Source organism: Onychostoma macrolepis, chromosome 21 (genome assembly GCF_012432095.1).
Source record: "Onychostoma macrolepis isolate SWU-2019 chromosome 21, ASM1243209v1, whole genome shotgun sequence".
Classification (NCBI taxonomy): Eukaryota; Metazoa; Chordata; class Actinopteri; order Cypriniformes; family Cyprinidae; genus Onychostoma; species Onychostoma macrolepis.
In genome coordinates this window covers 15,645,176-15,669,622 of record NC_081175.1, presented here as the reverse complement: position 1 = coordinate 15,669,622, position 24,447 = coordinate 15,645,176, and the positions used below count along the sequence as shown (strand labels likewise).

The window sequence follows — 24,447 nt, the reverse complement described above, 5'->3', positions numbered from 1 at the left end:
AGAGTACAGGTTAATGTTTGTAGAGTTTAAAAAAATCGACTAACAAGGTCATTGAACAATGTTTATTGGAACCATGTTGGATCTGTCAGATAATTGATATAATTAACCCAAATTTGATTTTTAAGAATAAAAGATTTATTTATTTATAAGTTATGTATATTGTTCTTTTAGATTTGCACATTGTGGTCACATGCTGTGGAAGATTTTTATTAACAGAAAATAAAGTATAATGAATGTGAATATATCCATTTGTGTTAACAAATTATTCTGTTATACATTATTTTCAGTTTCCGGGTCATTTCACTATTTAAGATTAGCAGAACAGCGTAGGATTAATTTTTAATCTGCCATTTGTTTTATTTTATTTCTTCATTTCAATCACATGCATACAATAGTTCAATAAAAGTTAGGCAGATGTACTATGAATTGTAACAGAATAAATCTCTCGTTTTTTTTTTTTTTAACTTAACCAAGTAAGCTTCATAGTATAATGCACATTTCATTTAATTCTGTAATTGTAGGTTTGTGTTTTGATCCTGAATGCACACTTTGTATTCTACAGATTATTGTGTATGGGACAAAACAGATTTAAACACTGAAACCATAAAAATGTATGTATCTAAGAGTTTTATTAGTTTAATCTGTTCAACATCTTCAGAGGATTCTACAAAAACTTTCCTCTTCTTTCTTTGGATAAATTAAATCAATGACTGTGATTCGGTTCGGATCCCAAACACAGTTTTCTTCAAGACCACTTGGCACCTTGCCACAGTTTGGAGGACACCAGGCAGTGTCGTACCCGTGATCATGCCAGGTTTTCTGCAGTGGATGACCTTTACGGTCAATCTTCTTCACTCTCCCAACATTGACCTTTACTCTCACAATTACTCTCTCGTTCTCAGGTACATCCAGAGGGTATCTGGAGGCCTTCTGTAGATCTCGGCTGAGGTAGACACCACGTCCAAGCATGCCATTAGAAGACTGCTTGAAGCCATAGTCTTCGATCTTTTCAGCATTCTCCCTTGATGTGCCATGGTACATCATGTAGACTTCACTGTCCTCTGGTTCTATGTAACTCTCAAGGCATGGTGGAGCACCTGGGCCCAAGTCATCTTCATCCCACATGTTTGCCACAGATAATCTTGGTATGGATAAGATATTAGTGGAAATTAATTGCCATGTGTAAATGAAATAAATAGGAGAAAAAAGACAAAATACTTGTACTCAGCATAAACAAAGACATGACTTACCTCTGGTTTTGCTTCTCACACTGAGCGCAGATCTTCAGAAAGCAGATTTATGTACCGCTAGCTTATTCAGGGTGTGTCCGCAACAGAAATTTTACAACGGAAAATAAACTTTCAGTTTCTCTTTATCTTGATAAACTCTTATATGAATTATATATAATATATATTATTATATAATTATATATTGTATTTAGACACTGTTGAAATGAGACACCCCCCTACTTAAGTTCAAATATATATATATATATATATATATTTTAATTTCATTTAAATTTCAAAGTTTCATTTTCATTTTTACTTTATAGTTCTGTTTTCTTGTAAATTCTCCACTCAACTGGAAACTGCCTGTGACTGTGTGAGTCTGAAAGGGTCATGGCAGAGGAGACCAAAAACAGCAGCCACCCCACGCAGTATGCTTCAAAAACAGGTTTATTGAAACAATCTACAAGAACAATACAAAACCATGTATCACTTTCAGTGACGGACCACAACTCAAATCCACTTTCTCTTTGATACAGAAGTATGTGCGTGTGTGTGTGTGTGTGTGTGTGTGTGTGCAAATTAGACTAGAACAAAGTTCCTTAACGGTATTGATGCTTAAAGAACACTCAATTCCAGTGTACCTAAGTAAAGAACATGTAGATCTAACAAAAAACTGTGTAAATTTGTGTACGAGATTGTGTCTATTTATGAATGTTCTCAACTAGAGTCACAGTGGTGACAAATCAATGTTTTTAACACTAGAGTGCAGGCTTGGTGGATCCAGAGGCTACATACAGTATAGGGCACATCTTACCCAAGCTTTCTTTGGCTTAGAGCTGCCAAATGGATCCATACAGACAACATGAAAGTTCTCAGTTGTATTAAGGGGATGCTTCGATGTGTTACAACTTACCCAACCCCTGTCATCCAGTGTTTAGCATAATGGTTTGAAAATAGCAGTTTAAAAATGCATCAGATTTCGCCAGAAAATCTGCAATGTTTTTCTGCATTGGATGACCTTGATGATTATTCTTTTTCACTCTCCCAACTGACATACCCTGTACCTTCGACCAGATGGTGATAACTCATATTCACCATAAAGAGGATGTGAACACAGCTCACAGCTCGAGAATCGCATAGTTTTGTCTTACTATATTGCTGTTTACCTGCAATCTTACTAGTTACTAGCCATATTAACAGTCTTATTTAAATTGTTCTTATTTACTACAGACAGTGAGAAAAAACAAAGCTGAAAGTTAAAATACTCTCCACCAATGAACGATAGAAAAGTACCAATATATATGTATTCACACCAAACTGTCGAAGCTTCTGCATGAAATACAACTGTTGCAGCCCTTTCTTGTAAACAGCTCTGTATTTACATAAAAATACAGTAACTTTTTACAAGAAAGTTTAAAACAGAATTTCCTGTGTTGTGAGTATAATAAATTGAGAAGTTATCAGTTTAGGGCCAGTCATAAATATTCCATGTTCATTTGATAGTATGACAAATTACAGAGTTTTGTTTGTTGTGTTTGGACAATAAATGTTTGTTATTTGTGTAAAAACCAGTAAAAGGAGCTACAATTGCTTTCAAAAGTATTGGTTGGTTTTATTAATTATTATGAAAACAGTTGAGAATTTTGTGCACAGTGTTTTGAGAAAATTATGCGCATGATTTGTAATTTGTATGAAATTAATGAAAACTTACAGTATTATTGGGACAATTGTGTTCAGATCACTGTGTAAACTGTTTTGAGAAGAGTGACCTGAGTTTGGAGAAATTTGTCAAATCGATTGAGAAAAACTGTAACATGTTTTGAATTAACAAACAGTGTCAGTAAAAAAGGTACATGACACAGTTACAAGGCAACTAAAACGTGTTTAGGCCTGTTTTTAATGATTTTATTTCTCTAGCTTCAGCCTCTGAAATTGTTGCAAGACAGAGCACAGTATAATGTTCAAATTCTCAATAAAGCATTGTATGTAGGATTTTCAATACTCGTAACAAACTCCACATACTCCTTAAAGGGGTCATGAACTGCCTTTTTTATTGTACTGTTCTCTGAGGTCCACTTATAATGTTATCAAGATTTTTACATAAAAAAAAACATCTTCATTTAGAAGTAATAGGCTATTTTCTGTCCTGTTTTTAACCCCCAGAACGCTCTGTTTGAACAGGCGTGGCGGATTGTAGATTCAGAAGTTAACGCTCACTGCTATGATTGGCTAACAACTGTGTATGTTTTACAGCCTACATTCTTCATAGATGGACGTTGCTGTGATTTAGGTTAAAAGCACATAATATACTCATATCAAAAACAATAGCAATAGTGACCACATAATAAAAACAGTTACTCACACTTGTGTCTTACAACATTACTGTCATTACTGTTTTAGTTTCAATCTTTCTGAAAATCCTGCGTCAAATTGTGCCTTGTTTGTAAATGAATTTGCGGTAAAATGAAGTGAACAAAGGGCCAAATTCTGACTGACGCAGTCTGGATCCTCATTAAATAAAGTTTTCCACAATTTGGCACTGCACAGCGTCTTGTTGTCTTCAGAGCCATCTTTATTGTTGGGTTTCTGCATAGACATGCGCGTTCGCCTCTCTCATAAACACTATGGGCAAATCGGTGGGTGGGGCTAAACAGGCAGCGATGTAGAAGCAAAAGTTGATCTTCTTCTGCTGCAGAGATGTTTAGCCACACTATTACATTATAGAGTGGCACATTCCACAAGCTGTTATTTTGGCAGACTGGCTTTAATATAAGCTGTTTTTAGACTAAAGAGAACGTTCTGAGTTCTGAAACTTACAGGATGTTTTTATAGTACTATGACCTTTTATCAATGACTAGAATACCCAATACCTCATATAGTTTTGAATGGGGAAAAATGCAACGCTCAGTATGGCCACTCAATCGCAGGAAGCCCCGCATTCTAACTGCAGCTGCTGTTAGAAGTCCTGGTTGCTAAAGAAACAGTCAGCGTTCTGAGACGTGCGTTTAGGACTGCGCATGCGCACTGGCTGATCTAGCCTGAAAAATAAGCTTAAAGTCCATATAAAGAGAATTCTGAGAATTGTTTCTAAACACATTACAAATGTTAGAAATGTATTGCTGAAACACATTACAAAGACTCCGAACTATGTAGTCCTGAATTGTGGAATTAAACCGTTAAACAGTTTGGGCGGGGCTAAAACGGTCGCCCCTAACACTATAAAACCTGTGCTGTGTCCCAATGTGCCTACTTATACTACGCCCTTAAAGTATGTACTCTTTTGGTGAAGAAAAAGTACACACTTTTGAGTGTGTAGTAGAAGAGTAGGCAAGCTTTGGGACATACTATCACTTCACACAACTGCGTCTTTAACGGACCGCTCTGTCGCATCTGTTACACGCACCCTGTCACTGTAAACTGGCCTGTCAATCATCTTGTCGCAGTTAACATCCTCTACATTTAATTTAATTTAACTTCTACCGTATTGGAGAAAAAAGAAGTAGCTCGTTTATCTGTCAGTCACGGGTCTTTGCTCTGCTCATATTTACTCTGAAAATACTCTCATAAATTCTGCTCATATTTACGCAGAAAATACTCTGCTCATATTTTCTGCATAATGATGCATTTAAAAGTTAAGGACCAAATGGATGTTTATAAAAGTTCACATTGCTGTTGCAGATGAAATATAACACGGATAACAATAAATAAATAGTTTTACCAGTTTAAATGTTGCTTATTAGTAACTCAGACCCCTTTTTGTAAACCTCTCTACATAAAGGTCGATTGCGCGCATCCACCACGTTTGTAGTTTCTAACGCGTTTTATTCATGTTTGTAGTTCTGGACCGAATCCTTCACCAAAGCGCAATGGATTGTGGGCAATTTTAGCCATTGGATCCAATGTGCTCGGATCCACACTTAAAAAATCGACCTGAAATAGTAGACCATCCGGGGACTTTTGGCATACTCTTTTTAACATACTATGCTTTGGGACACACTTATTGTAGTCTCACATACTATTTAGGATGGATAGTATGAACATTGGGACGCATATGCTGAGAGGTCAAGTTCTTAGTTAGTCTTTTTGAATGTCTGTGATGTTAGATATACAGATTCTAGGCAGGGACGGTTCTAGAGTGAATGGATACCAGGGTCTTAGCCCAGAGACATCAATATGTGGCAGAATACATACAATTTAAAAACATGGAGCGTTCACAATTCGCGAGCTGTACCGCTTTCTCTTCTTTCAAAGCGCACCGAGCTTGCGGTCTCGTGTTGTTTGCCGTTGCTAAGCAACCATGAGCCGTGCTAGCCTTGACTACAAGAAGGTTTCAACCTGTTTTTTAGTTTCAACTCACTGCAGCGCTGACGCGTGTTGAGCGCGCTTGCCGCGCGTCTACAATTAAATAAGGAACTTGCATGCTCAAACATGTATGGCTGTATAAATCCAATTAAACTACTAGAGGTAACATCAGTAGCTTATGAAGGTAAAATAAATTCAGGTTGTAGCGGTATTTGACAGTTGAGAGAGACAGCCGCTTTCCCACGAGTGGGCGTGGTTTCAACCTCTATAGGTGTGTTCGACTTCATGCGGCGCCGCATAGACCTATCGGCGAGAATAGCCGCTTGCAGTCGGGGGCGGAATTGAAAGCGGAGACGTGAAGTCGGACTCTTTCTGCTCCCGGTAGTGATAGTCTTGGGGTGTTTGGATACTCTTATCACAGACGAAGTGAATAACATGCAATATTTGTCAAATGCACGGACGTTTCAGAAATGTTTTCATGAGCAACAGAAACACTTTTTATATACTGCTTAATACAGGGCCATCTGTTCAAGAATAAAGTTCAACATAAACATGTACTATTTAAATACCAATAAGCCTTTATCAGTGTTTTTTTATTATTAAATGTGACTCATTATAACATTGTGACTACAGTAAAAAAAGCTTTTACTGTTCTAAAGACAGATTTGTGGGCAGTATTTTTTTTATTATTATGCAAAAAATATATAAAGGTTTGTACAAGCATATACAACTCACAACAAGTAGGCCTACAAAAACAAATAAACATTCATAAGAATATGTAAAGTGAATTCATGCCAGGGGTAAAATTACAACAATTTAAAGTAACAAAAAGCTTCATAGGTCTTTCTTGCTTTTTTGTTCTTAATTTTATCTAATGTAGTAGTACCATTTGTTTAATCTCTTTTTATAAAATGTTCAAAGTTGGCTTAGCTTCCATTTTTTTCACAGGATTGTGATATTTTCCTAGTAAAATAATATTTGTGAGCTGTATTGGAATTGAAGATGTTAGAAACACACGTCGTTGTTGTCATGTGGTGAATTTGGCCAATCGTGAAACAGCTGTGTGGTCATCAGCGCTCTGTTCTAACCGGCATGCACTTCTTCAAGTCAGCCGCCGATCGGTTTTCATGGCGCCGCATGAAGTTGAACACACCTTGGCTCTGGTTTCAACGCCGACAGCGGACACGCCCCCAGCATTTGAGAGCAGAGAGTCCTGCTTATTTTTCAAAGATTTTGATAACTTATTTTAGTTACTTGGCGGTTTTTTTTATCATTCAAATTTGGCTGGATGCTTAATAACACATTTTTCTGTAGTCCCTTGTCAAAAAATCCTATTGGAATTTCAGTTTATCCTTTAGGATCTTATTGGATTCTTAGAATCCTATTGGACATTCCGATTGATTTTAATGGAATTTCACTTTGTCCTATAGGATCTTATTGGATTCTTAGAATCCTATTGGACATTTAATGGAATTTCACTTTGTCCTATAGGATCTTATTGGATTCTTAGAATCCTATTGGACATTCCTATTGATTTTAATGGAATTTCACTTTGTCCTATAGGATTTTATTTGATCCTTATCCTATTGGACATTCTGATTTATTTTAATGGCATTTTAATTTTTCCTGTAGGATCTTTTATTGATTTGTATCATATTGGACATTGTGATTTTTAAATGGAAATTCACTTTATCCTGTAAGATCTTACAGTGCCTTGCGAAAGTATTCATACCCCTGAATTTTTTTCACGTTTTATGTTGCTGCCTTATGTTAAACTGCTTTAAATTACTTTTTTCAGAAATCAATCTACACTCCATACACTATAATGGTAAAGCAAAAAAAAAAAAGATTTTTAACATCTTTGCAAATTTATTAAAAATAAAAAACTTAAATGATTCCATTGCATAAGTACTCATACCCTTATCTGGGACAGTTGAAATTTAGCTCAGGAGCATTCATATTGCTTGTAGGTGTTACTAGACAAGTAATTGAATGGGTATGATTTGGAAAGGCACACACGTCTTAATAAAAGGTCCATCAGCTGATAATGCATATTAGAGCAAAAACCAAGGCATGGGGTTAAAAGAACAGTCTGTAGAGCTCAGAAATAGGTTTGCGTCAAGCCACACATCTGGGGAAGAGTTCAGAAAAAAATTCTGCTTCATTGAAGGTTCACAAAAGCATGTAGTCGCTGTTACCCTTAATGGAATAAGTTTGAAACTTAGAGCTGGCCTCCTGGCCAAACTGAGCAACTGATGGAGAGGGGCTTTGGTTAGAGTGGTGACGAAAAACCTGATGGTCACTCTATTTGAGCTCCATGATCATATGTGGAGACAGGAGAAATTTACAGAGGGACAAACATCACTGCAACACTCCACCGATCTGGGCTTTATGGCGGTGTGGCCAAACTCAATCCTCTCCTCAGTGAAGACAAAAGAAAAAAAAAAAGCACCTAAAGGACCCTCAGATAATATTATCTGGTCTGATGAACCTCAATTCTAAGCATCATGTTTGAAGGAAACCATGCTCTGCTCATCACCTGCAGAGTACCGTCCCAAAAGTAAAGTGTGGTGGTAGCAGTCTCATGCTGTGGGTCTGTTTTTCAGCAGCAGGGACTGAGGGACTTGTCAGAATAGAAGAAAAGCTCAATGCACCAAAATATAGAGAAAACCCAGTCCAGAGCATTCAGAACCTCAGACGGGCAGAAGGTTCACCTTCCAACAGGACAGTGACCCTAAGCACACAGCAAGAGTCGCTTATAGACAGCTCTGTGAATGTCCTTGAGTGGCCCAACCACAGCCTGGGATTGAACCCAATCAAATATTTCTGGAGAAACCTGAAAATGTGCGTCTGCTCCCATCCAACCTGACAGAGCTTGAGAGGTGAAGAGGTGAGGAGACAAAAATGGCAGATAATTTCCAAATGTTGATGAGCAAAGCTTGTCGCATCAAACAAAAAAGACTTGAGGCTGTAAAGGTACTTCAGCTAAATATTTAGTTAAGGGTATGAATACTTATGCAATGTACTTATTTGAGTTTTTTATTTTTAATCAATTTACGAAGTTGTGACAATTCGGTTTTTGCTTTGTCAATATGGTGTATGGAGTATATATTGATGTGGGGGGAAAAAGTAATTTAAAGCAGTTTAACACAAGGCAGCAACATAAAAAAGGGGTATTAATACATTCTTAAGGCACTGTATTTGATTCTGTTAATTAATTACTTTTTAAAAGTAACACTGCATGTGTGTACTTGTAACCCTCAATAAAAATGCAGCCTATCTGAATACACACAAATATAACTGAAATTCATAATATTACAGTAAGGCAAAGATAATAAGTATGACATTTCATAATGTCTGAATAAGTTAAAATGCATTACATGTTAGTAGGAACTCATAGAAACACAAACATCTATATATGGTATTGTCCTGACGCGTCCCCTTTAAGAAATCTGAGTGTAGTGCGCGTGCAACTGTAGCGCGCATACTTTGAACAGTAACGGTCAAAGAGGAGAAGAAGCTGAGAAATCGAGTGATTAACCTTGTTTAACTTGTTAAAATGTATTTAAAGATGCTAAAAGGGAAGAAATAGTAATACTTATCTGATCTGCATCCTAAACGAACAGTTTTGGGTTAACAATATCTGTTGGTGAGTTGTTGAGCTGGTTTTATTGTATGTTATGTGATTAGCAAAGGAGTCCGCCCTTACATAGCAAAAGATAATTGTTTAACAACTGATATTAATTAAATATTAATGTATGCTGTTTATAATAAAATGTCATATAAAACACTGGAGTAGTGAGTACAAAATGTATGTTCAGCCACCATTTTGAGCTGTTTTGAATAACGTTGTGCTTTACGGTTTTGTATAGCGCTATTTTAATTATTTGCATTGATGGATTAATAAGATGTTTTTATGGCCTGTTGTCCAGGTCAGGTTTTATGTTCCAGTTCAAAAGTTTGACACTGGACAACGATTCTCCCGTGATATGCGTGCGTACATGGGGAAGAGGTGCATGACAAGCCGGTGTCAGCTAGAGGACCTGCTGCGTTGCCTGGTAACCAATTGACCATGTGCACAGAGCGCTCTTTTGAACTTCCGCATAGTTTTAGTTTAGTTTATTCTTGCACAAGAGTAAAATAGATGCATATACATACACACAATCCATATACTGTGCAGGGAGAGGCAGAAAACCCAAAGGGCTTATTTAGAGCCTCCACCTAAACAATGAAAAAACGAAACAAAAACAGACTTATAAAACTAAAAGAAAAACTTTGATTACAGTAATTCATTTATGTTGTAATTAATTACAACATATGTCGAAAAAATAAATAATAAAACCCATAAATAATATACTCAAAAAAAACCATATGGTACATAAAATAAATAAAAAAAGACAAGATAGATTATTGCATTTAAAATGATCCTTTATACATCTTTTATAACAAGCCAGCTCGTAAACTTCCGGTAAAGCGGATTTAATGTTGTGGTTTATATAGGTAGAGACTCTTGAGACCCTTATAAACTTGCTTGTCAGAAATCGAGAAAAAAATTATAATATTTGCAACATGGTAAATAATGATAGCATAACAACAATGATAGATGATGCCTTTAACTTTAGGTATCTCCCAAATGACATCATAATGGTATTATTGATAATCAATAACTTACCTTCATAGTCATGAACACATTTTAAAAACTTATAATATTTGCCTTCTCAACTCTATGGCTGTGCAGTAAAATTCACTTTATAGATATACTTTTCATTCATGAAGATGACATGAAAAAAATGTGTCTCCTAGAGAAAAACAAAGACTTTTAAGATGAAAATGTTATTAAATTATCATTATAACTAGTAGATGGCAGCAGAGGATCACTCATTAGCTCAGCTGCCATTTCAACTCCAAATGTGTGTACTTTTATTGTACTGAAGTATAAAGTATAGCAAGTGCAGGAATCACAAAGTCTCGTGTCATTTTATAAATAAATAAATATGCCCCGACACCAACAGCATATAAGGGAGAATTGTTTAAACTAGTTAACTACAAATGAAATAAGTTCATTATTAATGGTATAACAATTAAATAATGCATTAAATATTTTGAAATATTTTTAGATTTAATTTAGTAACTACATTTTTTAAGTTTTATCTTTAACTGTAAAAGCTGCTAAATATATTCGGTCAACACAGACTTGTTACTGTTGTAGTTTTGCGACTTTAAATTTAGTTTGAATCACTTAATGCACAGCTATATTTTGACATTGGCTTGTCTTCCATTATCAATGTCAATCATAGCAATGAGTCCCTGAACAATTTAGCAGATTTACCCGTGTAATATGTAACACCCGCGTTTGTCATTCCTTACATGGTATACGTGGACGTTTGGTCCTCTTGGATAAACACAAATTTTGTACAGAAACTAAGCAAAGGGTGCGCCTCTTACAGCACAGTACAATTGACTGGAAATGACTGAGCTGGCTCATCTAAAACCAGGAAGTAATTGTGCATATGGTCAATTGACAGAGCATTAGCGATTGCTTTGAAATATATTGGATACAGTATTTTTCATGCTTTTCCCCGGTTTTCCCTTTACTGAATTGGATGTGTTTTTTTCTCTCTCTCTCTTTTTACATTAAACACAAACTGAACTTTATTACATTTATCGCATGAAATGAACAGTATTATACACCTCAAAGGGAAATTAAACTGATTTACGATATCAAATTCTACTTACTGTTTGATGTTTTATTGCTCTGTGTTGTGATGTGATTGTATTTGCTATTATTATTGTTATTGTTGTTGTTACAGTAAAGTGTTATTTTTTATATTCAACTTCTGGTCTCCTGGTATAAGCTTCATATCTTCCTCCCAATTCTTTTAGAGTCTAGAACTGGTCTAGTGGCAATACTGTATGTGTATGTATGTGTGTGTGTGTGTGTGTGTGTGTGTGTGTGTGTCATCAATCAATTATCAGTGCCTTAGAATTTTTACATTACATTCTACATCAGGGTGAATTTAAGCAAACTGCAAGTACAGTGTAAGTACTACAAATACAGTGGAAAAGTGCACCTTTAGAATATAAAAAAAAATCCTATAGGATTAAAATCCTATTAAAATCCTATAGGAACGGTTCCTACAGGATATTTATGTCTTGTCCTATAGGACTATTCCTATCGGAATCCTATAGGAATGGTTCCAAAATACGATAGAAATTCCAATTAAAATCCTATACAATTGTCCTATTGGAATCCTATAGGATTTTTTGACAAGGGCGTGTGACAAACTCAGAACACATATTTTAATATCACTTTACACGGACTTTAAGAAACATTTATGATATTGTTGTCAGATTTCTTTGGTGATTTCAAATATGAAATTTAATCGTAAGCTCAGTGAACAGTTTTGAAGAATTTGATGTTTCCCCATGCAAAGAGATGGCAGCTGCACTTGCATGCCCGAGAGGCGTTTCAAAGATGGCCGCCGAGTGACATGACTTGTCTTAAATAGCCATTCAGATTTTTGTATTCGCAGTGGTAGACTAATTAGGCCATTTATTTTCAAACTTTTTTACAATTTAATCTGAACTAGAACATGCCCTAGAGATATTGTTTGAAAGTGTTTTGATTCTTTATTGTTCGGTCATACTTTACATTAGGGCTTCATTGCAGTTAATTAATTAGTTAACATAAACTCCCAATGAAAAATTCTTCTAAAAGTTAATTAATCTTAGGTAATTCAAATATTTAATAGCACATTGTTAAAATCAAATTAATTATAAACTGTGTGTTATAAACTGTTTTTTTGTTTTGTTTGTTTTTTAAATGAACCCGAGCTAACATGAACTAAGAGTTTTATTCTTTTTAACAAAGATGAATAACTTCTGTAACAAATGTAGCCTTTTCTCATTGATAATGTTAATGCATTAACTAAGGTTAATGAGGTCTTACTGTAAAGTGATACCTATTGGTCTTTTAATTCTTTTGCACTTTAATCTGTGTAAAATGTTTAACTTTATAAAAAAAAAAAATTGTGTATTGCTTTATTGTATTTAAATGTTCAGAATCAGATATTTTTGTTATAAGAAAAAAGTTATTAAACCTGTTATACTGTAATATGACAACACTTTTTTGCAACTAAATTTCAATATTGTTATAATACTGTATACCGTGATCAAAACATTAGTAATTAATTGCAACATGAAAAACTGATACCGGCATATCCCTAGTGTTAAGTGGCCTTGAGGAAGACTGGGTTTTGAATCCATGTCAGATTTAGATTATTGATATAATTTACCCTAAATGTGGTTCTTATTATTAAAGAGAGAAAAAATTGAGAATGTGCTTTTTTTATTATATTTTTGTATTAATCAAGTGTAATGAATGTGAATATAGCCATTTGTGTTAACAAGTTATTCAGTTATACTTTGTTTTCAGTTTTCGAGTCATATCTCTATTTAAAATTCACAGAAAAAAAAAGCAGAACAGTGTAGGGTTAATTAAATTTAATCCACTATTTAATTTAATTAATCATTTCAATCATATGCATACAGTAGTACAATAGAAATGTTTATGTAAAAGAATATACCTCATTGTGGCTGGTTTATACCAAGTTACACTCAAATTTTTCCCAGTAACTAAGTAAGCTTCATTGTATAATGCACACATTTGTCTTTTATACTGTAATGCTTTTATACTTTTCTAAATCATTTATACTGTAATAAAATGTTATACTGTAAATCTTCATGTTTGTGCTTTATCCTGAATGCACACTTTGTATTCAACAGATTATAAAACAGACTACAAAACTGAAATAAAAAAAATGTATGTATCAAAGAGTTATATTGGCTTAATCTGTTCAACATTGTCAGAGGATTACACAAGGATGTTGCTCCCCCAGCATTGGATGAATTAAATCAATGACAGTGATTCGTTGTGGATCCCAAACACAGTCTTCTTCAAGACCACTTGGCACCATACCACAGTTTGGAGGGCACCAGGCAGTGTCGTACCCGTGATCATGCCAGGTTTTCTGCAGTGGATGACCTTGACAGTCAATCTTCTTCACTCTCCCAACATTGACTTTCACTCTCACAATCACTCTATGGTTCTCAGGTAGATGCAGAGGGTATCTGGAAGCCTTTTGTAGATCTCGGCTGAGGTAGACACCACGTCCAAGCATGCCATTAGAAGACGGACGAAAACCCTCCTGAAGAATTTTTAGAGCAGTTAAAAGGAATGTGCCATGATACATTACGTAGACTTTGTCCTCTTCTGGGGCTGTATAACTCTGGAGGCATGGTGGACCACCTGGACCCAAGTCATCTTCTGCCCACATGTTTGCACCTGAACCATTAATAATCTTAGTATGCATAAAATATTAGTGGAAACTAAGTACCACATTTAAGTGAACAAAATAGGAGGGAGAAGACAAAATACTCGTACTCAGCACAAACAAAGTGGTGACTTACCTCTGATGTTGCTTCAAACACTGAGCGCAGATCTTCTGAAAACAGATTTATGAACCGAAAACTTATTCGGGGTGTGTCCACAACGGGAATTTTACGTGAGAAAAATAAGAAACTTTCAGTTTCTCTTTTTTCATTGATCAACTCTTATAGGAATGATTAGGCTACATTTAGACAATGTAGAAACGAGACTCTCCCAGTTTACGCAATTCCCAAAAAAACTTTTCACGTAAATTTTCCACCTGGAAGCTGTGACTAAGCACAGATTAACGCTCGAAAAGATCAAATCGTTTTTTCAAATCAAATCTTCTCTCAAATTAAGAGAAGTACCAATCACTGTTAGGCTATTTGAAGTCCTAGCCTACAATAAATTTCCGTTTTTATTAATTGACTAAGACGACATTACTTTCACTTATACTGTTGTTTTTATTTTGAAAGACACAAAAGCTAACTCATTTTATCAGTATTTGTTGAAGGAATTCCTGTCATGACCACTCCAGCAATATAACACTTCCATTACTCACCAGCAGAGGTCTCTGTCAGCACAATTCTCTAGTTAGTCAAGTAATTCATGTTTAAAAAAAGAACCATGTAGTAGAAACCTAAACATCATTAACGTTTTTAGATGTTCATTTAGCATTTTATTTTGTGCTTTTGGTATCAAATATATAAAAAAAAAATTAAAAAAAAAGTCTCAAAGTTATATTTGACCCTGGACGACAAAACCAGTCTTAAGTGTCAATTTTTCAAAATCATGAATAAGATTTCCATTGATGTATAGTTTGTTAGGATAGGACAATATTTGGCTGAGATACAACTATTTGAAAATCTGGAATCTGAGGGTGCAAAAAAATCAAAATATTGAGAAAAACGCCTTAAAAGTTGGTCTAGAATTAATCAAATGTAATGTATAATTACAGTAAAACAATATGTTAGAACTATTCATAAGAAGGGGCAAGCCACTGGTTCAACTTAACCTGGGACATTTGGCTCAAATTACCCCACTCCTATCATTTTAACAATCTTGTCATCCAGCAGTTTAGAGCTAACATCATGCTAAAATCTCGGTTGAGGTATATGCCATGTCCAAGTATGCCATAGAAGACGGGCGAAAACCAGTCAATCAAGCAAATTAAGAAAAAATACCAATCGCTGTTTTAAAGTCTATTTCACCTTCAAACGCACAGAGGAGGGTGTTCTTTAATTAGGAATACAATGAGAAAGGGCAGGATGGGATTAGGAAAGATCGTCACGATAGGAATCGTTTTTAATTGGCTTATTTTGACTCGATTTTTTCTTGCAATTAATAGTTAGAAAGAACTTTTGAAATAGAGGAAAAGGAGAGGATCTTTAAATGAGTACAATGCATTTCCGTTTTTATTAATTGCCTAAGACGTCATTCCTTTCAATTATACTGTTGTTTTCATTTTAATAGATATGAAAGCTAACGCATTTTATTCAGTATTAGGAGTTCCTGTCATGACCACTCCAGCAATATCCTTCCATCACTCACAAGCAGAGGTCTTCGTCAGCACAAAAAAAAAAAAAAAAACCTACACATCTAATACATATTTATATAAGTTACAGTCTAGCAAGTTTCTGGATAACCATTTATCATTTTATTTTGTATTCAAAGCATGGAAAAATACTCAAAGGTATATATGCATGAATATGTTAAATTTATTTAGTCACCCTTAAGTTCCGGGTGTACAATCAAATCACAATTTCAAAGCACACATGCAATTTTTGTATTCAGCATCTAGTAACATTTTCAGAAAACATTTCAGAAAAACTAATTCATTAGGCATACTTCATAAAAACATTCCTAAAGCATAGTGTAGGGGAAAACACCTAGTTAGAATACATTTGATGGAAAAAACAAAGGATTTGATGTTCAGAACGGAATACAGTATTTGAATAACTACTACAAATAATGCCCATTTGTACAATCAGAACATGTATCACATAGTACATCATGATCATTATCCAACATCCAAAAGCAAAGAGAGCCGTACTATGATTCTCCATGTCACGGATGATATAAAGGATCCACGTGCAAAGGCAGTCAGTCAAAAACAGTCTTTAATGAAAACGCAAAACAAGGCAGTCTGTCGTACAATGACACAGAACTGGATGAGAACAAAACACAACTGAAGAAGGTCAGGCTCAGAGGACTCCCGACTTGGAGAGAGCTCGTAGGGCTGGGGTCACTGGAAGCAGCAACAGGACACCAAGAAAACTTAGATGAACACAGCAAGACAAGACATGGTAAGACTCCTGACGGTATCCTGACATGAAGGGCGAAACAAGAGCATAAGCATGACACACAATAATCCGACAGAGAACCGCATGCACAGCCACTGGAAATAGAGCCAATAATTAGAGCAGAGTGGAAACAGGTGTCACCGCCAAGCAACGCGAGCGCTGATTGTGATGACAAACAGGTGGAGAAGAGAGCTAGAACGAGCATGGGCGTGCCTGAGTGTGTGAGTGTAAGATTGTGTAAGTATGTATGTATTTATGTGTAAGTGTGTGTGAGAGAGAGAGACAGAGAAGCAAACCCAGCTCATGACACTCCAAGTCCATAAACAAAATAAATTAAATTCTAAAGTACAAATGTAATAAAAGCTTACATTTTATGAACATTTACAGGTTTTATAAACAAGCACCAAGTAAATTATCACAAAAAAGGTCTCTGGTGTTGTGTTTAATACTGAACTCAGGCCATCTGAAAAAAGCTTATTTTGGAAGTGTCTGCATATATATATCTTCATCCTGATAATAAAAGAAATATTACATATATTCATGGATGCTGTAAAGAATAGTGTAAAGAGTTTTCTCCAATATCCAAAAGCAAAGAGACCCAGATATGATTATCCAAGCCCAATATACTGATTAATCTGAAGTAAACAGGGTGTGATTTGTGTCCATGATAAAAGGTTTGATTTTTTTTATCGAAGTGGTATTAAACAAGCAGAAACTCTTTCATTGTATACCTTTGTATGAAAATATTACATTTTAATCGATGTAAGACTTATTTTATATTACAAATTTCAATAAAAACATTCAAAAGAAAAGTATCAATACTTTCCGCCAGTTTGTTTGCTTATTTTAATCGAATGTGTTTTGCTGTGCTGGAGTCTGAAAGGTTACAGTGAGCAGAACAACACAAGCATAAGCAGTTTTACAATAAAAGGCTGAATGAATGGTAAATTTAAAAAAAAAAATACTAATCAATGTTTTACAGTCTCTAGACTTAATAATTGTTTTCATCTTTAAGCACGCAGCAGAGGGTCTTTCATGACGGAACACAAGTGGAAAAAAATACAAACAAAGAGAAAAGCAACATCTGTATTTGAGTTCTGCTTTGAGCTGGACTGAGTTGTTTAACACTGTTTCCTGTGTTCATATTTCCTTTGACCCTCATTGATGGTTTTAGATTGGATGGAAATGATGGTTTTAGATTTGCCCTCAAGTTACCCCTGTCTAGTTAATCATCTCATTTAGTGATTCCCTATGTATTTATAGCCCTCAAATTCAGTTGTTCCTTGTATATTAGTATGTATTTACAGATGTCTTGTGGATTGAAACGTGTGCATCATTTCATAGTACCATTCACACTTTGCAACTAGTGTTTTTAGTATTTTAAAGGCGTTAAGTCTCAAGGGTAATTTTCACAGTCATAGATATCACACACCGTTTACATTGCACTACTTATTGAGTACTGGGATAAAACAGACAGCAAAACAGGTAAACATTAAACAGATAAATGTGTTCAGAGTGTGTGTTTTTTTCCTTGCCTTCCACTCAATATCAATACAATCAAATAGAAAAATACTATGGAAAAAAAAAATCAACAGATCTCCATCCTTACTGATCTTGAAAAGGTCATTTTGACTTTGTGACATATGCTCATATCAAAATAGAAAATAAAATGTCAATCTCAGCCCATGCATCCCTGGAAATGCTCAGTCTGTCTACAGATAATCACACCAATAAACATTTGTGAATAAGCCAATAAATACAAAGCAGTGATGACGGACTGTTATTCTTTGAGGAATAAAAACCCACTTTGGCTACATAGTCCTGTAATTTCTTCCTGTAAGTTTTATGTTAGTATTTCGATTAGAATCAGCAACAAAAAGAACAGACAAGGTAAAACAACCTCTAAAAATGGGTAGATCATTTCAATTATCTGAATCCGTTGTGGATCCCAAACACAGTCCTCTTCAAGGCCGCTCGCCACCATGCCACAGTTTGGAGGGCACCAGGCAGTGTCGTACCCGTGATCGTGCCAGGTTTTCTGGAGTGGGTGACCTTGACGGTCAATCTTCTTCACTTTCCCAACATTGACCTTGACTTTCAGAACCACTCTCTGGTATGCTTGCAGATTTAGAGGATACCTACGGGCTTTCTCTAGATCTCGGCTGAGGTAAACACCACGTCCAAACATGCCTTTAACAGACTGATGAAAACCCTCTTTTCTAATTTTCTTTGCAGCCTCCATGGATGTGCCATGGTACATTGTGTAGACTTGACCTGATACTGGATTTGTGTTGCCTTGGAGTAAAGTCGAACTATTTCCACCCCACATGTTTTGCACCTGGACAAATCACGGATAGTGTCTGTGTCTTCAAAATATGCATATAAACAATAAACAATACGAAGATTTATAGCTACTCAATCACAAGTTTAATAAAAATAAATTACATTGAAAAGAATTTTACGTTTACATACTGTACATACTTTACATCCTTTCTGTAGGCTAGGCTACTCTGCAATCTGTCTTATATAGAAAAAAATGTCACTTACCAGCCCTTAAATTCAAACAAGCTATTTACGTGATGTTCTCCGGAAATGCCAATAGTATATCCTTTAAATAACCACAGAACTTTTAGCCCATAGACCAGTTAAACATTACAATGTGGCCTTAAACATCGTAGCCAAGGACGTACATTGGAATACGTCGAACTGTCATTTAACCAGGCACTTTTCAAATTATAGCACTTTTTAAAATTAGAAATTAAAAGCGCACAGGTCGCTCTCTCTTTTTCTTTCACTTTCTTTGATAATCGCCATTGGCCATCCACGCTGTCAATCATCATTATAAAGAGATGTCACCACGCCGCCGCAGTTTGATTTGTTTGCTCTTAGATACTTGCAGCAGTGTCCGTGTGCTTCTGAACTGAAGAGGCAAAATCCCCTTTATTCGTTTGTTTTTCAGTCCAATATTAATTCATTATTTTTTATAATTATATATCATTACATAATTAATATATAATTATATATAATTCATAATTGCACTGTAAAAAATAAATCCGTAAAATAACAGAAAAAGTACTGGCAGCTTTACACGTTATCCATTAATTTTACGGACATTTATGTTAACTCTAAAACACAATGCAATGAAGTGTAAAATTTAAAAGTAATTCAACTCATATTGTGAAACTTGTGTATTAAATTAATTCAATGCACACAGACTGAAGTAGTTTAAGTCTTTGGTTCTTTTAATTGTGATGATTTTGACTCACATTTAACAAAAAGCCACCAATTCACTGTCTCGACAAATTAGAATACTTCATAAGACCAATAAAAAAAAACATTTTTAGTGAATTGTTGGCCTTCTGGAAAGCATGTTCATTTACTGTATATGTACTCAATACCTTCTGCTTTAATTACTGCCTCAATTCGGCGTGGCGTGGAGGTGATCAGTTTGTGGCACTGCTGAGGTGGTATGGAAGCCCAGGTTTCTTTGACAGTGGCCTTCAGCTCATCTGCATTTTTTGGTCTCTTGTTTCTCATTCCTCTTGACAATAACCCATAGATTCTCTGTGTGGTTCAGGTCTGGTGAGTTTGCTGGCCAGTCAAGAACACCAACACCATGGTCATTTAACCAACTTTTGGTGCTTTTGGCAGTGTGGGCAGGTGCCAAATCCTGCTGGAAAATGAAATCAGCATCTTTAAAAAGCTGGTCAGCAGAAGGAAGCATGAAGTGCTCCAAAATTTCTTGGTAAACGGGTGCAGTGACTTTGGTTTAAAAATTAACACTGGACTTCAAGCAACTTGGGCTATGAGCTTCTCCACCCTTCCTCCAGACTCCAGGACCTTGGTTTCCAAATGAAATACAAAACTTGCTCTCATCTGAAAAGAGGACTTTGGACCACTGGGCAACAGTCCAGTTCTTCTTCTCCTTAGCCCAGGTAAGACACCTCTGACATTGTCTGTGGTTCAGGAGTGGCTTAACAAGAGGAATACGACAACTGTAGCCAAATTCCTTGACACGTCTGTGTGTGGTGGCTCTTGATGCCTTGACCCCAGCCTCAGTCCATTCCTTGTGAAGTTCACGCAAATTCTTGAATCGATTTTGCTTGACAATCCTCATAAGGCTGCAGTTCTCTCGGTTGGTTGTGCATCTTTTTCTTCCACACTTTTTCCTTCCACTCAACTTTCTGTTAACATGCTTGGATACAGCACTCTGTGAACAGCCAGCTTCTTTGGCAATGAATGTTTGTGGCTTACCCTCCTTGTGAAGGGTGTCAATGATTGTCTTCTGGACAACTGTTAGATCAGCAGTCTTCCCCATGATTGTGTAGCCTAGTGAACCAAACTGAGAGACCATTTTGAAGGCTCAGGAAACCTTTGCAGGTGTTTTGAGTTGATTAGCTGATTGGCATGTCACCATATTCTAATTTGTTGAGATAGTGAATTGGTTGGTTTTTGTTAAATGTGAGCCAAAATCATCACAATTAAAAGAACCAAAGACTTAAACTACTTCAGTCTGTGTGCATTGAATTTATTTAATACACGAGTTTCACAATTTGAGTTGAATTACTGAAATAATTGAACTTTTCCACGACATTCTAATTTATTGAGATGCACCTGTATTGCGCCCTATTTTTACAGATTTTTTTTTTTCACAAGACAAAAGGAACAGCGTTTACCTTACTCTATATACTCTATACAGACATATTAACACACTTTTACCAAAACAATTTTGCATTAATATTTTTATTTACAATTTTCTTTTTTTTCTTTTTTTACATTGCTTTAAAACTACAGTAGGCCTATTTTTCAACACTAACCTTCACTCTGATAACAGTTCTCTCATGTGGCTAATCAAAAGGGTATCTGCTGGCCTTATTTTGCCTGAGGTAGACGCCATGTCCTAGCAAGCCGTCTGCAGATGGCTGAAAGCTAATGACTTTGATCTGTTCCCATGATTCCATGATACATTTGCAGGGGCACTTCTAGGGTTTCTGGTCCCCATTTCTTTCTTTTTTAACTGGCTTAGGCTCCTGTCAATCATGTTGCAAAGAGTGTGTGGAGTTGGGAGTTCTCAGAAGCAGAAGTTGTCATGGTAAACTTTGAGAGTGGTAAACAGAAATTACAACCAATATATATTTTTGCATTCTCATTTGCCCTAATAGAAAAAAACAAACAAACAAACAAACAAACAAAAACACACACACACACAATAGCGTTTCTGTGACTTTCCAAAAGAGGAGAAACTTATCTAGAAATTGGTCAAAAGAGAGAAATGTGTCAAACTTGCAATCCCTCCCTCAGCCTTTTGTAACGAAGACGGCATGACAACGGAGTTGGGGATCCAAATGCAGGCTTTATTCAAAGTGTTGTCAGACAGGCGTGGTCAAAAACAGGCAAACAACCATATCCAAGGCAAGGCAAAAGAGTAATCCAAATAACAGGCAATGGTCAGGGCAAGCAGCAAATAATCAAAAACAGGATATCAGTCCAGGGTCAAAACACGTAGGCAAAGCAAGAAAACAAGGAATACTTGGAAACTAAGAAAACATGATGAGATACAGGTGAATGCAATCAGTGAAGAGTCCGGGCAAGGGATTATGGAAAATGTAGTGTATGAGAGTATGACAACAGTTTAAGGTGGAGTGCCCTCTGGTGACCATCAAGGGCACTCCAGCAGGTGATCGTAACACCTTTGTGTTAGAAACACTAACACAGTAATTTAAAGCCAAGGTAAGAAAGAAAGAGAGAACAATCATCTTGGACAGACTTCTTGAATGTGCACAACTCATGTTTTGCAAATAAGTTTAATTTCTTGGCCAGCCTACATCATTCCTGCAGAGAGTAGGTCAACATTATCAGTCTTCAGATTTTGTTGGTGTGCCCTTGAAGTTCCTGATTACAAAGTATAAACCATAGTGAAATGACTCAAGTGTGGACAGAACAGTTATAAGGCAATACTTTATTTTAAGTCAAAATCAGCAGAATGCAAACAACTTTAATAAGGCTAAGGCTAAAAAGGCTGCAGATATCGACAGAACGATACAAATCAGCAGGCATAAATCTTAATTCAGCCAAGAATAAACTGGGACGTGGGAACTTCCAAATAACAGGCACGAGAAAGCCTCTGGAAGGAAGTGGTGAAGAACTGTGCCGATATCCTGTGCTGTTAACTAGTGTTTAATGGTCTATAATGGTTTCAATAGTCTATAATGAAAAACACAAGCAGACATTTGAGTTTTTAGTTTTTAGTTTAGTAACATTATTTTTCTTTAAATGTGTTTTGTAAATCTGAGTTCTTTCCAACATGATTATTGTTGTAAATATTATAATATAATACTGAGCTGAAAATGATTAAAGCTTGTTAATCCTATATGTTAATTAGCTGGAATGTGAAGATTTTTTATAACCTTGAGGACAGTGGTGTGCACAGACCTCCGGAGGGTCAGGGGAGAAATGCCATTACGAGGGCACCGCACGCCTCTGTTTGAGGAGAATCAAATATAGAGACACAGCTCTTAGTTTAAATGTAAATACGTGGGAAGTGAGACAGATCTGTGGGACAAAATGTAATAAATCAGAGAAGTTGGCAGATGTGTGGAAAGAGTTTGTTTGAATGAAACAAATATTGTAAGATGTTGTTTTGAGAGTTCTCCTCTGGCCAAAACACTTCATTTCTGATGGTAAAACTAATCCTGAGGTTTACTTTTGTTGTGTTTTGCTATCTTTAAATCTAATTTAATTCAGGAAAGGTCAGTAGTTTATTTAAGTTATTTTAATAATGTCTTAATGACAAAAATACCAAAACTAACATTTCCCTTTTTTTTTCTCTGTTGTTTTGGTTCTGCCCACCCACAATGAGGTATAAATGTGAAACTGTGGAATCACAGAAAAGGAAAGAATATGACATAAATAGATTAGATATAAACAGAGTAGACATGTATCTCAAAGTCAGTGTCTCAAAATTAGGTGATTTGAATAAAATTCACAGTTCTTTTTCTAACCATTTGAGATACGGTATGTAATATTTCCTAGTAATTTCTTAGAGTTCAGTAACAACTTTGAACAGACATGCAAACACAATGCAAGTGTAAAAAAAATAAAAAATATAACTTCAACAATACAGAGATTAATTCAGCGGCAATGTTTTATTCTTTAAAAAACGTTAAAATTAACCAGTACATTTGTCATTTCTATTCTATTTCTACTGTCTATTTTGTGCATTTTTAATGATAACACCCACACTGCACTTGTGGGTAGCCATACTGCACTCGCGGGTAAATGATATCAATGATCTGAATCCGGCATGGATCCCAAACACAGTCTTCCTCTAGACCGCTCGACACCATGCCGCAGTTTGGAGGACACCAGGCAGTGTCGTACCCATGATCATGCCAGGATTTCTGCAGTGGATGACCTTGGTAGTCTATTTTTTTTACTCTTCCAACACTGACCTGCACTTTAATCACAACTCTTTCATGCTCAGGCAGATCAAGTGGGTATCTGCTGGCCTTGTTGAGATCTCGGCTGAGGTAGACGCCACGTCCAAGCATCCCATTTGCAGATGGCTGGAAGCCATAGGCCATGATCTGCTGTGCAGCATGTCGAGAGGTCCCATGATACATTACGTATATTTTACCATTCACAGGCTCCGTATAGCTTTGGAGACATGGCACACCTGGATGCAAATCATTCTCTGCCCACATGTTTAAATCTAGATAAAACAAACCAAACTGTTCATCTGCTGTTGTGTAAAGAGGTGCTGTGAGGTTTGTCGATATAGTGTAAAAGTTTAAAGAAATATGATGCTTACCTCTTGGAAGACAAATTCAGACTGTGCAAACAGCTGCTTAAGAGGTTGGAAATATTTTGAAGCCACACCTTCGACATGAAGGAAACCCCCAAACTTTAAGTTTCGTTTCTTTCGAAAAAAGCAGTCCTATAACCAGAAACAACTTTTACAGTTAACCATCTCAAATTTAAAATCTTGATGAAGATTTTACAGTTTAGAGTTTCTTTGTATCCCTCACTGTCATCGTCTTATTGACATCTATTACTTTGGCATGATTTTAATTGGTACAGTTAACTTTAATAGCTTTACAGTTGTAACGTTAACCACTCTTTTCCCCCCCTTTTTTTAACAGAGCATTAGCACAAGTTTGTGTTGTGTAAATAAGTATTAAAACAC

At 35.9% G+C, this 24,447-nt stretch overlaps 1 protein-coding gene across 1 annotated transcript; it reads right to left on the bottom strand.

Moving 5' to 3' along the window:
* Nucleotides 1-205: 205 nt before the first annotated feature.
* Nucleotides 206-24,191, bottom strand: gig2e (grass carp reovirus (GCRV)-induced gene 2e). The gene is made up of 6 exons (XM_058757443.1): nt 24,073-24,191; nt 23,489-23,973; nt 18,150-18,600; nt 13,409-13,875; nt 1,251-1,282; nt 206-1,141 (listed from the first exon to the last, which is right to left on the bottom strand). The coding sequence occupies exons 2-6, from the start codon at nt 23,963-23,965 to the stop codon at nt 655-657; spliced, it is 1,914 nt and encodes a 637-aa protein (XP_058613426.1). The 5' UTR covers nt 23,966-23,973; nt 24,073-24,191; the 3' UTR covers nt 206-654.
* Nucleotides 24,192-24,447: the final 256 nt, after the last annotated feature.